The sequence below is a fragment of the Lissotriton vulgaris genome, chromosome 10 (genome assembly GCF_964263255.1).
Source record: "Lissotriton vulgaris chromosome 10, aLisVul1.2, whole genome shotgun sequence".
Lineage (NCBI taxonomy): Eukaryota > Metazoa > Chordata > Amphibia > Caudata > Salamandridae > Lissotriton > Lissotriton vulgaris.
The window spans coordinates 21738300-21752364 of record NC_141698.1 but is presented as its reverse complement, the minus strand read 5'-3'; the positions used below and the strand labels follow the sequence as shown (position 1 = coordinate 21752364).

The window sequence follows — 14065 nt, the reverse complement described above, 5'->3', positions numbered from 1 at the left end:
TTCTATGTTTTTGTATAAATCTAACATGCGGTTATCACTTGTAATATATCTAGAGCTAATCAAAAGTGTCTGAAGGACTCGCTGCTCACACATCTACACAAGTGAGGATATCCTTGAAAAATTCACAGCCGGAGATATTCCAGCTCGCTGCTGTAATACAACCCCACTGCGTCTACAGAATCTAAGATTTCAGTTGAACCCTTCCTCCTGGACCTGGAGTACAGACTTCAGAGCTTCCAGGTTTGTCAGAGGAACCCCCAAAATCAAATCTAGAGTGAACATATGAGCTGAGCACAGGGATTGGACCACACGAAAAAGGGCAAGCAGGAAACAGTAAACTAATTCTGGGCAGTGGAAAACGCAACCAAGTGTTGAGAAGAAAAAAGTGGAGGCATGAAGACAGTTCTATTACTCACAGTTGCTACATGAAAGAGTAGTGGCGTTACCCAAAGACACAAATACCATATTCAGTATTGTAAGCACCATCGCGAAGCCTACAGTGCGAGCCAACTACAGCGGCGAAGGGGAAAAGTCTGAGGATTCTGGCAATGCACTCGGAGGATCCTCTATGTCAGGCTACAAGACATATGAAGGGCATAACAAAACACAAGTAATCATTTTGGAAGGCAGACACCAAAGGTCGTTCAGCCATTACCTTCTCCTGGAGAAAGAGCAAGACGTTCTTGGGGCCGCTCGTCAGGGCTGGATCCAGGAAGGAATTCAACTGCGAGTCCGTTGTCACATGCCCTTCATGTGAATCACTGGCGGAGTTCCACAGGGACCTGCAATGAAGAACGAGATAGTACATCAAGAAACAAAAGCACGGCTCGGGGATTGCTGCTGTACACCACATCATGCAGCCACCCCTTTACAGTAGAATTAAGAACACTATGCTGAGGAGTGCGTCCCCAGACCCTGCAATACTTTAATAGAACAGGGCTGTCTGAGCCTCGGGTTCTGCACTCTGTTTCCTGGATGATACTGACCCAAAGTGATGAGAAGGACAGCTACCCAGCACCTTCATCCTGAAAAGGTATGAATACTCTTCTCTGAAAGCTGCTGAGAAGCACATAGGAGTTTGTCCAGTACTTTTTACTGAAGAGTGATTGCCTTTACAAATGCCTGATTATTTGAGGATTTAATAAGGACTGTAGAGCAGCTTGCTCCTCTGCTCTCCACCTACCACGGACCCCACCACACTCTGCTTTAAAGGTTTTATACTGAGAATATCAAGCAATACAAGTACTAGAGTGCACAGGGTGCCGGCAGCTGTGCCAAATAAAGGCATATTCCATTATGCGGCGGATTGTGCTGCCAGAACAAGCAATATTTGGCAGCTCGTGCATGAAATTCTGCACTACATAGGTTAGTGAAACTGCTCTTGCTTCGCTTTCATGTTTTCCACTTAAAGATTGTTGTGACACCTCTGTCCTCCAGGGCCCCTTTGTAGTCACAAGAAAAGCGTTGTGGCATTAGGAGTTTCCAGTCATAGACAAATCACTTTATTATCTGGAGAGGGGTTAGATTCTGGTTCGCAAAAAAAAAATGCAACTTCACTCCTTGCATGAAACACATTCTCTCATTAACAATGCAATAATAATAATGTGAGTTATATGATTTGGCGTTTAACAGCAGAGTAGGATGGCTGTAACAAAGGAACATGCACACTGTGTAATAGCATTAGACATCTTCTAAAGTTAAGCCAAGCCATGTACACAAAGCATCTGAAATATCTTGTTGCCACTGCTACGCGACTGCAAATGAGACCTCGACAGAAGGGAGGGGAAAGATGTTAAATACTATGTGCCAACCAAGCCACTCTAGCCTCCCGCAAACTTCACCCGAGTGCTTATCATATCCCTCATTGAATCTAGTCAGAAGGGTTTAACTCACAACAATTACAGAAAATGTAGGGTTGACATGCTTCCTCTATTGAACCTGGTTTACGATTCACAACCCTACCAAAGAAAATAAGGGTGGACATGCTTCCTCTATTGAATCTGGTTTACGATTCACAACCCTACCACAGAAAATGATGGCGAACATGCTTCCTCTATTGAATCTTGTTTACGATTCACAACCCTACCAAAGAAAATAAGGGTGGACATGCTTCCTCTATTGAATCTGGTTTACGATTCACAACCCTACCAAAGAAAATAAGGGTGGACATGCTTCCTCTATTGAATCTGGTTTACGATTCACAACCCTACCACAGAAAATAAGGGTGGACATGCCTCCTCTATTGAATCTGGTTTACGATTCACAACCCTACCACAGAAAATAAGGGTGGACATGCTTCCTCTATTGAATCTGGTTTACGATTCACAACCCTACCACAGAAAATAAGGGTGGACATGCTTCCTCTATTGAATCTTGTTTACGATTCACAACCCTACCACAGAAAATAAGGGTGGACATGCTTCCTCTATTGAATCTTGTTTACGATTCACAACCCTACCACTGAAAATAAGGGTGGACATGCTTCCTCTATTGAATCTTGTTTACGATTCACAACCCTACCACTGAAAATAAGGGTGGACATGCTTCCTCTATTGAATCTGGTTTACGATTCACAACCCTACCAAAGAAAATAAGGGTGGACATGCTTCCTCTATTGAATCTGGTTTACGATTCACAACCCTACCAAAGAAAATAAGGGTGGACATGCTTCCTCTATTGAATCTGGTTTACGATTCACAACCCTACCACAGAAAATAAGGGTGGACATGCCTCCTCTATTGAATCTGGTTTACGATTCACACCCTACCACAGAAAATAAGGGTGGACATGCTTCCTCTATTGAATCTGGTTTACGATTCACAACCCTACCACAGAAAATAAGGGTGGACATGCTTCCTCTATTGAATCTTGTTTACGATTCACAACCCTACCACAGAAAATAAGGGTGGACATGCTTCCTCTATTGAATCTTGTTTACGATTCACAACCCTACCACTGAAAATAAGGGTGGACATGCTTCCTCTATTGAATCTTGTTTACGATTCACAACCCTACCACTAAAAATAAGGGTGGACATGCTTCCTCTATTGAATCTTGTTTACGATTCACAACCCTACCACTGAAAATAAGGGTGGACATGCTTCCTCTATTGAATCTTGTTTACGATTCACAACCTTACCACAGAAAATAAGGGTGGACATGCTTCCTCTATTGAATCTTGTTTACGATTCACAACCCTACCACAGAAAATAAGGGCGGACATGCTTCCTCTATTGAATCTTGTTTACGATTCACAACCCTACCACTGAAAATAAGGGCGGACATGCTTCCTCTAGTGAATCTTGTTTACGATTCACAACCCTACCACAGAAAATAAGGGCGGACATGCTTCCTCTATTGAATCTGGTTTACGATTCACAACCCTACCACAGAAAATAAGGGCGGACATGCTTCCTCTATTGAATCTTGTTTACGATTCACAACCCTACCACAGAAAATAAGGGTGGACATGCTTCCTCTATTGAATCTTGTTTACGATTCACAACCCTACCACAGAAAATAAGGGTGGACATGCTTCCTCTATTGAATCTTGTTTACGATTCACAACCCTACCACTGAAAATAAGGGTGGACATGCTTCCTCTATTGAATCTGGTTTACGATTCACAACCCTACCACAGAAAATAAGGGTGGACATTCTTCCTCTATTGAATCTTGTTTACGATTCACAACCCTACAACTGAAAATAAGGGTGGACATGCTTCCTCTATTGAATCTTGTTTACGATTCACAACCCTACAACTGAAAATAAGGGTGGACATGCTTCCTCTATTGAATCTTGTTTACGATTCACAACCCTACCACAGACAATAAGGGTGGACAGGTGTCCGTGACTGAATCCTAGGAGATGTTTTTACTAGTCACAATTCTACCACGGAAAAAGTGGGGGGGACGGGGGGGACATGCTTTCTTCACTGAATCCTGTATTCAATACTCTACCACAGAAAATGTAGGGGTGGACAAGCTTCCGCCCCTGAATCCTAGGAGACGTTTTTACTATTCACAACTCTGCAACAGAAAACGTAGGGGTGAACATGCTTCTTCTATTGACTCTTGTTTAGTATTTACAATGATACCACAGAAAATGTAGGGGTGGACATGCTTCCGTCACTGAATCGCAGGAGAAGTGTTTTCTATTCACAACTCTACCACAGAAAACGTAGGGGTGAACATGCTTCCTCTATCGAATGTTGGTTTAGTATTTACAATGCTACCACTGAAAATGTAGAGGTGGACATGATTTTTTCACTGACTCCTGTTTAGTTTTCAATACTCTACCACAGAAAATGTAGGGGTGGACATGCTTCCGTCACTGAATCCTAGGAGACGTTTTTACTCTTCACAACTCTACCACAGAAAACGTAGGGGGGGGGGGGGGTGGCGGGGGACATGCTTCCTCTATTGAATCTTGTTTAGTATTCAAAACGCTACCGGAGAAAATGTAGGGGTGGACATGCTTCCTTCCCTGAATCCTGGGAGAAGTGTTTACTATTCACAAATGTGCCACAGAAAATGTAGGGGTGAACATGCTTCTGCCACTTAATCCTGAGAGAAGAGCGCTTACTATTCCCAACGCTACCATAGCAAATGTGGGGGGAAATTATTTCTGTTAGAAGATAGACCAGAGTATGAAAAAGGATGATAATTCTCTTTCCCACGCAGAGTTCTGCTTGGTTATAAGAATGTTAAAAAGCATTGGCTTGGGTCATTTGGGAGGTACTACAGTTGTTTTTCCATGAGACGACTGGCAGTTTTATCATTCTGGGGGATAGCTCAGGAATCCATTGCCCTCATTACTGTTCTCTAGCAGACATTATCTACACCACGGAATCCAACCACTGACCACACAGACAATAGGTTTTTGCAATTTGACGACATGAGATGCCATTGAGGGATAAAATCGGTCAAAATCCGACGATCTGTGCCGCTAGGGCAAACAAAATGCACCGAAACATGCAAAGGCAATGAAAGTCACGGGTTGACTGCTACAATAGTTCTGCTTTTTATTCCTGTATGCAGAAGGGGAAAAAAAAGTCGTAAAATCTCACTTCCACATTCATAGCACAGTAAAGTGCCATCAATAGGAAAATATGGTATGCAGACCAAAGGAATTTAAGCACTCACTTTCCACTCATGCAGGAAACTTAGGTTCGAGTTCCTCACAGTACATCCAGGATGAGAGACTAGTAGCATCACATGGGTACAAACACTGGTCTCAGGGCTCGATGAATCATTCCGCGCACAATGAAGCGGACTGTATTTATGCCTGCAATCAGCAGTAAGTACGTCAAAGAAGGGGCACATGTTCAGCTGTGCCCAGAAGCAGGACACAAAAGAGCATCTTTTTCTAAGAGGTAGAGGTTGGAAGCTAAGGGAGGACAGGACAAAGAAGTTTTTTTTCAATATTTAAAAAATGTAACAAATTTGGTACCTTAGAAGATACTACCACATAAGGTCATGTCACAGAAATCAAAGGTATCTGCTCAGGAATATATTTTTTTAACAGTTCCACCTACACAGGATCCACATGTGCATATGTAGTCAGGTGTTGTTGACTTTTCTTAAGTTCAAACTGAAGAACTGAAAATAAAATTCTTCTAATCATGAAACAGATCAATTGCAAACAAATCAATTTTGAAGAAAACCTTCTAGCATGTGGATAATGGATATTGCAGGGTCTTACATAGACTGAGCTAGTTCAACAATTTGTATGAATTTTACATTCATAAAATAAACAATGGGATTTTGTTTTGTTTTTTTTTTTAAAGAGAAGCACAAGCAACAAAGTATCTCAGATGGATATTTATCTTAGGCTGCGCAAGCCTGACAGTTGGAATTAGGTGTGGACATTTTTTCGCTGTTTCCTAACCATAGCCTTTGATTATTAACTTGACCAGTGAGGAGAGGATGGAGGCTACGGGCTGTGACAAACAACTGCTCTTTTCCGCCATTGGGCATTCATTCGGAGATGGCCATCAACTTTTCTTCATGAACTGCTGCACCACTGTGGGAGAGTTTAAGAACCGTCTAACTTCGGACTCTGAATGGGATATTAGCCCCATAATACAGAAGTAGCAAATGCTCCTCAAAATGAATAATGGACAAATAGAAGAGTAGAGCTCTATGAAATGCTTCCTGCATCTCAGCAGAAAATTATTAAGAAAATTGATATACTTCAGATGGAATTATTGCTTTATTTTTGTAAACATGGGACAGCGCCGAGTCGTGGAGTGTGATGAACTCGTGCACACAACACTGAGCCAGTCAATGTGAATATTTCACGCAATAATGAAAAAAGGATTGGACTCCTAGATATACTCCTGACAGACTAGGCCACATAGCCTGCATTATTTCCCACTTTCAAGGCTGATGTTTAATCTAAAGACAGGTTATCCAGACTAAGGGGCACATTATGATGGAGGATTTTCCGCATCCTCCGGGCCGGCGGAAGCCACCGCCGGCCCGGCAGATGCGGAAAATCCTCTGTGGACCCACCAAAGACCCACCGCCACATTAGGATGGCCGGTTGGTCCTGGTTTAGGTCCCCTGCTTTTCCGCCGCGTTGACTTACAACCGCGGCGGAAAAGGCCTAATATGGTGGCGGTGTCTCTCAGACACCGCCAGCCATATTAGGATGTCTGAATTTCAATGCCTTTACACGGCGGCATGTCCGCCGTGCAAAGGCATACGGATTCTTGTTTGGGGGCCCGTTGCGGGCACCCAGGGGTGCAGGGGGGGTGGGGGTGCACATGGGGGGTACCTATGGTACCCCACTGCATTTGTGTGCACAGAGCGGCAGGCACCGCGCGGTGCCTGCCGCTTTGTGCATGCAAATGCACAGCTTTCATTCTTAACATTGCGGCGGGTGCTGCTTGAAGCAGCACCCGCCGCAATGTAAAAAATAGAGAATTTGACCGCTAGGGTGGCGGTCACATCCTAATTGCACAGGAGGGAACTCCGCAGGCCATGCGGAGGTTCCCTCCTCCTCTATGGTCGCGGACGGACTCAAGTCCGTCCGCGATCATAATGACCCCCTAACTCTGGTGTTATATGAAATGTCCATGTGTATGTGTAGAACATGGCTGAAGAACTTCAACCCACCAAACACTGGTGTGTAGTGTGAGATATCCTTGTTGGTATTAAGAAGGTGGACAGCGGTGACTAGAGTATAGGAATCTGGTTAGGAGAACAGAGGCAGGTTTTCCTAAGTCACATCTAAACTGAGTGGTCTGAGAGGCCTACCAGAATCCTAACAGAAGAATTGCGGTGTCAGGCCCACCTTACCCTAGGCGGAGAAACAACGGCGAAGGACCACACTAGGCATGAGAAAGAAGGAGGTGTGACAACTCAAATAGGGTGGTGGGTAAAAACAACATTAAGGGAGGATTGGACATGCTCAGGTGATCAAACACAAAAATAAGGAAGGAAGGAGCTGCATGACGACCTCAATACTAGAAGAAAGCTCCTCCCGCTGAGTACACTTCTCATAAGTATTACAATGAATCAACTTTAATGCACCAAAAATCAGAAAATCAGGAAATGATGAACAAAGCACCCACGGTTTGGACTGATCAACAATGCAGGACAAGAGTTTGGCAAAATCCAAATACAAGGATTGCTCTTTGGACACAAAACACATTTTGGGACTAAATCAAGAAAAGTCAAAACTAACAAAATTAAATTACTTTAAAATATCTTTCACCGAAGTCAGCTATCAAAGTTAAGTCCCTGCCTCTAAATTCAGAGGAGAAAAAATGATATGAAGACTTACTTATATTTAAACAAGCATTGGCAAAGCCAATAGGTCTCGTATTTATAATGTGAGCGTCGAGCTATTGGCCTTTCCCAATGTTTGTCTCCAAAGCATGGCTTCAAAAAGTTTCAATTAAATATATCTCAGAGGAAAAGCGAGAACATCTTATGACCTCTCAAAGCTGTACATTTAATGTTTTGAATCTTTATACATGCATTGGATTATTTTTCAAATACTTTTTACTCAGGAAACAAAGGAATTTAGAAAGAATAAAGAAGTGCCTGAATGTAAAGGCAAACGCATGCCAAATACTAATTTACTTTTTAGTGGGATTCTGCCATTTAGTCTTCCGCAGTGGCCCAGGGAGCACAGTTATGGGCCTCCAAGAGAAGTTTCATGCGAAGCACACCTACTGCCTCGGATGCCAGTTGAGTGAGTAAAGCAGATGGCCCTTCCCCAGCACCATCAAATCTTCGTATGCTAAAGCTTGTGTTTTCATTCATATTACAGAAGAATAAACAAAACCAACCCTTAAAGTTTGCTCTTTAGGCATGCCCCAGCAAACATATCCCTGTTGCTGTGCTTTTATAAATAAGCTGGGAGGGGTATAGAGTAGAATATTTGAGGGGTGAAGCAGCACATGAGTGAGGGAACTAAAAAACACATGCACTCTCATTTATCTCTGTATACAGCTCGGAATATTCGAAAACCTTCCCCATAAATAGCTTAACTCAAGCCCATCTGAAATTATAAGGTGAGTGACTGTTTCCTTGATGGCACTGGCATTAAGGTGTTAAAAGGCCCATTCAGGTAGATTGCAGCCTGGATGAGAATCGAAATAAAGCAGCGCTGCTGGCCTGTTGAGTAAGAGATTTGTGTTAGTCTAACCTGAAACTGAAAGAAACCGCCCTCACTTCTATCACGCTATCAGGATATTGCACCAGGGCCAAGTCAGCAGATTTCATTAGTAAGAGGTCATCTGTAAGGACCAGGAGGGTTGGTGTGGCTGAATAATGTTTGTGCTGTTGGCTAGTCTGACCGAGAATGAAGCAGTGTTTTGTAGTGCTTGCTAGAATAACAATAGTTTAGTCCAGTGTGGGAACTGCGAATCAATTTGCTGCTTTCAGCTGCTCTTAGGAGATTAGATGCTTGAATTATTTTGAGCAAGAGGCTGTAAAACACTACAAATGCAAACAAGATTGTATCTATTGACGTCACGGTTTGCCACTCGCTTTCACCATCTCCATCACTTCAACCATGCCAGCAGCTGCCACTCCACCATGCCTGCAGATGTCACCACATCCTTTGCACCCTTTTCTTAACTCACTAATATTGCATTTGCAATTTCCATCAGTCCTGTGGCATTGTTGTGTTTAGTACTATGTATGTTGTTTCTTTTATGACCACGTACGTTCTGAAGATACCTGTAGACTGGACAGCGCTACTTTGCTTAATAGATTAAACAAATCTCTAATTCCCACCACAGCTCACTGCCACAATGCTACCACAAACAGCTATATCTCCCTAATCCAACACGCAACCCCAGCGGTGCAAATTCCCCATAATATCTCATCTCCTAGAGTTTTCTCTATGCCGGAACCCTTTTGTGCCCCTGCTCTCTTTCCCACCTCAAACTCATTTTCCCGCACTCAGCTGAAACTTCCCCTCCCTCAAGCTCATTCTCCCACCTCCCCAGCATTCTTACCTTCCCCAGCGCTCTCCCGTTTCCAGCTCTGCCATCTACCCATACTGACACTCCCGCCTTCAAGGTCATTCTCCAGCATCCCCAGCTAGCTCGTACCTACTGGGAGCTATCTATGCCACCTCCACTCCCTCAAGCTCACTCTCCCACCCCATAGCTCACTCCCACCTCCCTCTTGATCCCTCTCTCTCCCGTCTTCAGGTCTGCCATCTCTCCCTCATTCAAGATCACTCTCTAACCACCCCAGATAGCTTGGAGTAGCTCTGTCACCTGCCACAACCTGCCAATCCCCCCCCCCTCAAGCTCACTCTCCCAACCCTTAGCTCACTCCCACCTCCCTCTTGATCCCTCTCTCTCCCGTCTTCAGGTCTGCCATCTCTCCCTCATTCAAGATCACTCTCTAACCACCCCAGATAGCTTCGAGTAGCTCGGTCACCTGCCACAACCTGCCAATCCCCCTCCCTCAAGCTCCCTCTCCCACCCCTTAGCGCACTCCCACCTCCCTCTTGATCCCCGTCTCCAGGACAGCCATCTCTCCCTCGTTCAAGATCACTCTCTCACCATCCCACATAGCTTCGAGTAGGGAAGGACTAGCTCTGTCACCTTCCACAACCTGCCAATCCCCCTCCCTCAAGCTCCCTCTCCCACCCCTTAGCTCACTCCCACCTCCCTCTTGATCCCCGTCTCCCGTCTTCAGGTCTGCCATCTCTCCCTCATTCAAGATCACTCTCTAACCATCCCACATAGCTTCGAGTAGGGAAGGACTAGCTCTGTCACCTTCCACAACCTGACAATTCCCCTACCTCAAGCTCACTCTCCCACTCCTTAGCTCACCCCCACCTCCCTCTTGACCCCTCTCTCCAGCTCTGCCATCTCCACCATACCGACGCCCCCTCCTTCAAGATCACTCTCCAACCTCCCCAGCTAACCCTTACCTACTGGGAGCTATGTCTCTCACCTGCCCCAACCTGACCTTTCCTGCCCCAGCCCCCTCGCCTTCCTCCAGCTCTCTCTGCCGTCTCCCTATACCGTCATCCCTTGCTTCAAGCTCCCACTCCCACCTCCACCTCCATCTCCATCTCTCTCTTCCCCCAGCTCTCTCTCTTGACACCTCCCCTTGCCGACACCCAGCCCCCTCACTGTCAGTCCCTGTCATCCCCGGCTCTTACCCGTCGCTGGACCAGAGCAGCAGCGGGACGTGCTGCGAGGCCCTGCCGAGCCGTGCGCACCCCGCCATCAGCAGCATCAGCACCAGCCGCAGCCCCTCCATCTTGGACTGACACTCAGCAGGAAACAGGGTCTGCGTGCCGTCACCTGACCCGGGCGCGAGGCTTCGCGTCACGTGACATCCACTGCCGCTATTGGCTATCGCTGAAGTGTCAATCCAGGATCCGTCGGAAACGAGGGCTTCCGGAGGGAGGAGAACCCGGAAGAGAAGGCTGCCGCTGATTGGTAAAGGGAGTAACAGCCCGCCTTCCTAACACTTGTTCAAACCAATGCGGGACAATATGTGCACTCGAAAGGAAGACGTCACAACTTAAATCTAATGTGAAATACTCTGGTGCACAAACAATCCACACAAGTAATAACTTTAAAGTCTCATTCGTTTCGAGTGAGGCGCACGCACATGGGCTCAGGCTCCTTTTCTCCTTGTTTACACAAAGTATTTAATTAATAACACGGTCTTGTATTCTTTTGGTTCAATGTAAAAGTCTTTCATCTCCTTTGGGGTAGGTCAAGGTGTTCCCCAAGGCTCTACACTTGCACCCACATTGTTCAATCTCTATTTAGAACCATTGGGAAATTTCCTAAGCAAATCCGGGCTCCACTATCATCTCTATGCGGACGACACTCAAATCTACCTCAAGGTTGCCTCCACCCTCGATCTCTCCATTCTAAACTCTACTCTCGACTCCATTCAAAACTGGATGTTAACTCATCAACTGATTCTGAACTGGCTGCCTGCCAGTTTCACCGCTGCCCCCCCCCATGCAGGCTATCTTCCTGGATTTTGCCTCGCCTCATCATCGACTTCGGAGACCCCATTGAACTTTTCCCAGGTATGGGGGCGCAGGAGCCACCACCGGCTGATTGTCATCAACGTTAGCCTACACGCCTCCTCTCCTTTCCTGACATTGATTTTTAGGGTACACAGACAAAATATCGAGTTTTAAATATCGCTATACCAAAATATCGAAGTTTAAATATCGATATACAAAAATATCGAAGGTAAGTAATATCGACAGTCTAAATATCGATATTGGTATGATATCAGTAATATCGAAGTTGTAAATATCTATGTTAACAATATCGAAATTAATAACTTTGATGTTACTAATATCAATTTTTAAATACATTTAGTGTATATTATATTGTATTTATTATGTTTTATTATTTATTTTTAATGTAATTTAATTAAATATTGTCTTTTACTACTGTCGCGGGTTGTGGGTTTATAGGGGAATAGGGTGGGAAGTAATTTAATTATGTTAAATTAATTATTAATTAGTAGGAATTATTAATTAATTAATTGAGAATTAATTTTTAATTATTTTTAATTAATTGATTAATTGATAAATATGTTCTGTAGCGGGTTATGGGTTTATAGGGGAATAGGGTGGGAAGTAATTTAATAATAATTAATTAATTGATATATGTTTGTACATATTTTAATTAATAATTAATTGGTAATTAATTTCTATTAATTAGTTAATTATTATAATTTTTTACATATTTAAAATTATTAATTAGTTGGTAATTAATTATTATTAACTATTTTACTACATTAATTATAGTAATTTTTTATATATAATTTATTGTTATTCTTAATTAATTAATTGGGCAAAATAATATTAATTATTAAATTAAATTAATTACAGCAAATGTGCTAATATATTTACTTTATTGTTATTGTTAATTAATAATTAATTGGTAATTAAATAATATTAATTAATTTTGGGTACAGGGGTATTTTTAGGGTTCAGGGTCAGTTTTCAGTTCATGGGTACAGGGGTATTTTTAGGGTTCAGGGTCAGTTTTCAGTTCATGGGTAAAGGGGTATTTTTAGTGTTCAGGGTCAGTTTTCAGTTTTTGGGTAAAGGGGTATTTTTAGGGTTCAGGATCAGTTTTCAGTTCATGGGTAAAGGGGTATTTTTAGTGTTCAGGGTCCGTATTCAGTTTTTGGGTAAAGGGGTATTTTTAGGGTTCAGGGTCAGTTTTCAGTTCATGGGTAAAGGGGTATTTTTAGGGTTCAGGGTCAGTTTTCAGTTTTTGGGTAAAGGGGTATTTTTAGGGTTTAGGGTTAGTTTTCAGTTTTTGGGTAGAGGGGTATTTTTAGGGTTCAGGGTCAGTTTTCAGTTTTTGGGTAAAGGGGTATGTTTAGGGTCAGTTTTGGGTTTTTGGGGTACAGGGATATTTTTAGGGTTCAGGGTCAGTTTTGGGTTTTTGGGGTACAGGTGTACAGGGTAAAAACAAAAAAATATTACATTACATCAAATAAATTAGATGAAAAAAATTAAAATTACTTTAAATTTTTACGTGTTTTATTTATTTTAAATGTATATGTATTAGTTTTAATTTTGTTTTAATATTTTTATTTAATACTTGTAAAATTATATGTATTTAAATATTATTTTTACATTATTATTAATACATTTAAAAAAACGATATTTTTGATTCCGATATTTTTGTACTTCGATATTATTTTTTCGATTTTTTTGTACTTACCTTAATGAAGATAGCTTTCCGATATTTTTGCTGTCGATATTTTTGCTCCGATATTTTTGCATGTCGATATTCTGTCTGTCGATATTATGTCAGACATTCGATTTTTAGGTCTCGGCCTGCGTAGGCTGCGCTTGCGCAGTCTCGTTGGCGAGAAATTTTGTTTTTCAGTATGGGGGCTTGAACCCGTCCCTGTTCTCCATTCGCTGGCTTCCTAAACGTAGGCCAGCCATTGGAGGAGAGGGGCATCACTCCGTTTAAGCCCGCATTCAGGGGGTGGTTTTTTAGCTTCTTATGTTTTCTTTCTCTCCTCTTCCCATTGGCTGAAATTTCACATTACAGCCAATGGGAAGAGGAGAAAAGGAAAACACGCCCCCAAATCCAAAAATGACGCTGCTTTTCTCTGAGGCATTTCTGCCTCGCCACGGAGAAAGATGGTTGTAGTTAAAGGTTCAGTCCCGGATCCTCTAAGCTCTAGTTCAGACTTCAGTTTCGTGACTTGCAGGACTTCTGTTCTTAGATCGGCCTGGTGTCTAAGTTCCCAGTTAAGTCTTTGGTTTGGAAGATCCTCACGAGTAACTTTTAACACTACTGGCCGTACCACAAAGGGTTCACATCGTGGGTGACTCGCATAAAGGGTTCATCGTGGGTGACTTGCAGACAAAGTGCAGAGGAACCGCAAGCCTACCTTCAGGTGCTAATACTTCAGTTTAACACGCCTGGTGCATTTTATTCTCCGTGTATATATGTGTTGGTGTAAAGAGTGACGTCACGTCCGTGTGCTCTATTTCAGTGGCTACAGATCCCGACAGTCAGAAAGGCACGGCAGGGTGGGCAAGCCCTATCCTATATGGGCCTACCCTTTGG

The 14065-nt window shown here is 43.2% G+C and overlaps 1 protein-coding gene across 1 annotated transcript in view; it reads right to left on the bottom strand.

Annotated features, from left to right (window-relative positions):
• The window catches only part of ATP6AP1 (ATPase H+ transporting accessory protein 1), a 68169-nt gene extending 57314 nt beyond the window's left edge, over positions 1–10855 (bottom strand). The window contains exons 1-2 of the mRNA XM_086940290.1: positions 10645–10855; positions 656–782 (exon numbers count right to left, since the gene is read on the bottom strand). Coding sequence (XP_086796416.1) covers positions 656–782; positions 10645–10745 — 228 coding nt within the window. The 5' untranslated portion in view covers positions 10746–10855. The remainder of the gene's footprint in view (positions 1–655; positions 783–10644) is intronic.
• Between the last annotated feature and the right edge of the window lie 3210 nt (positions 10856–14065).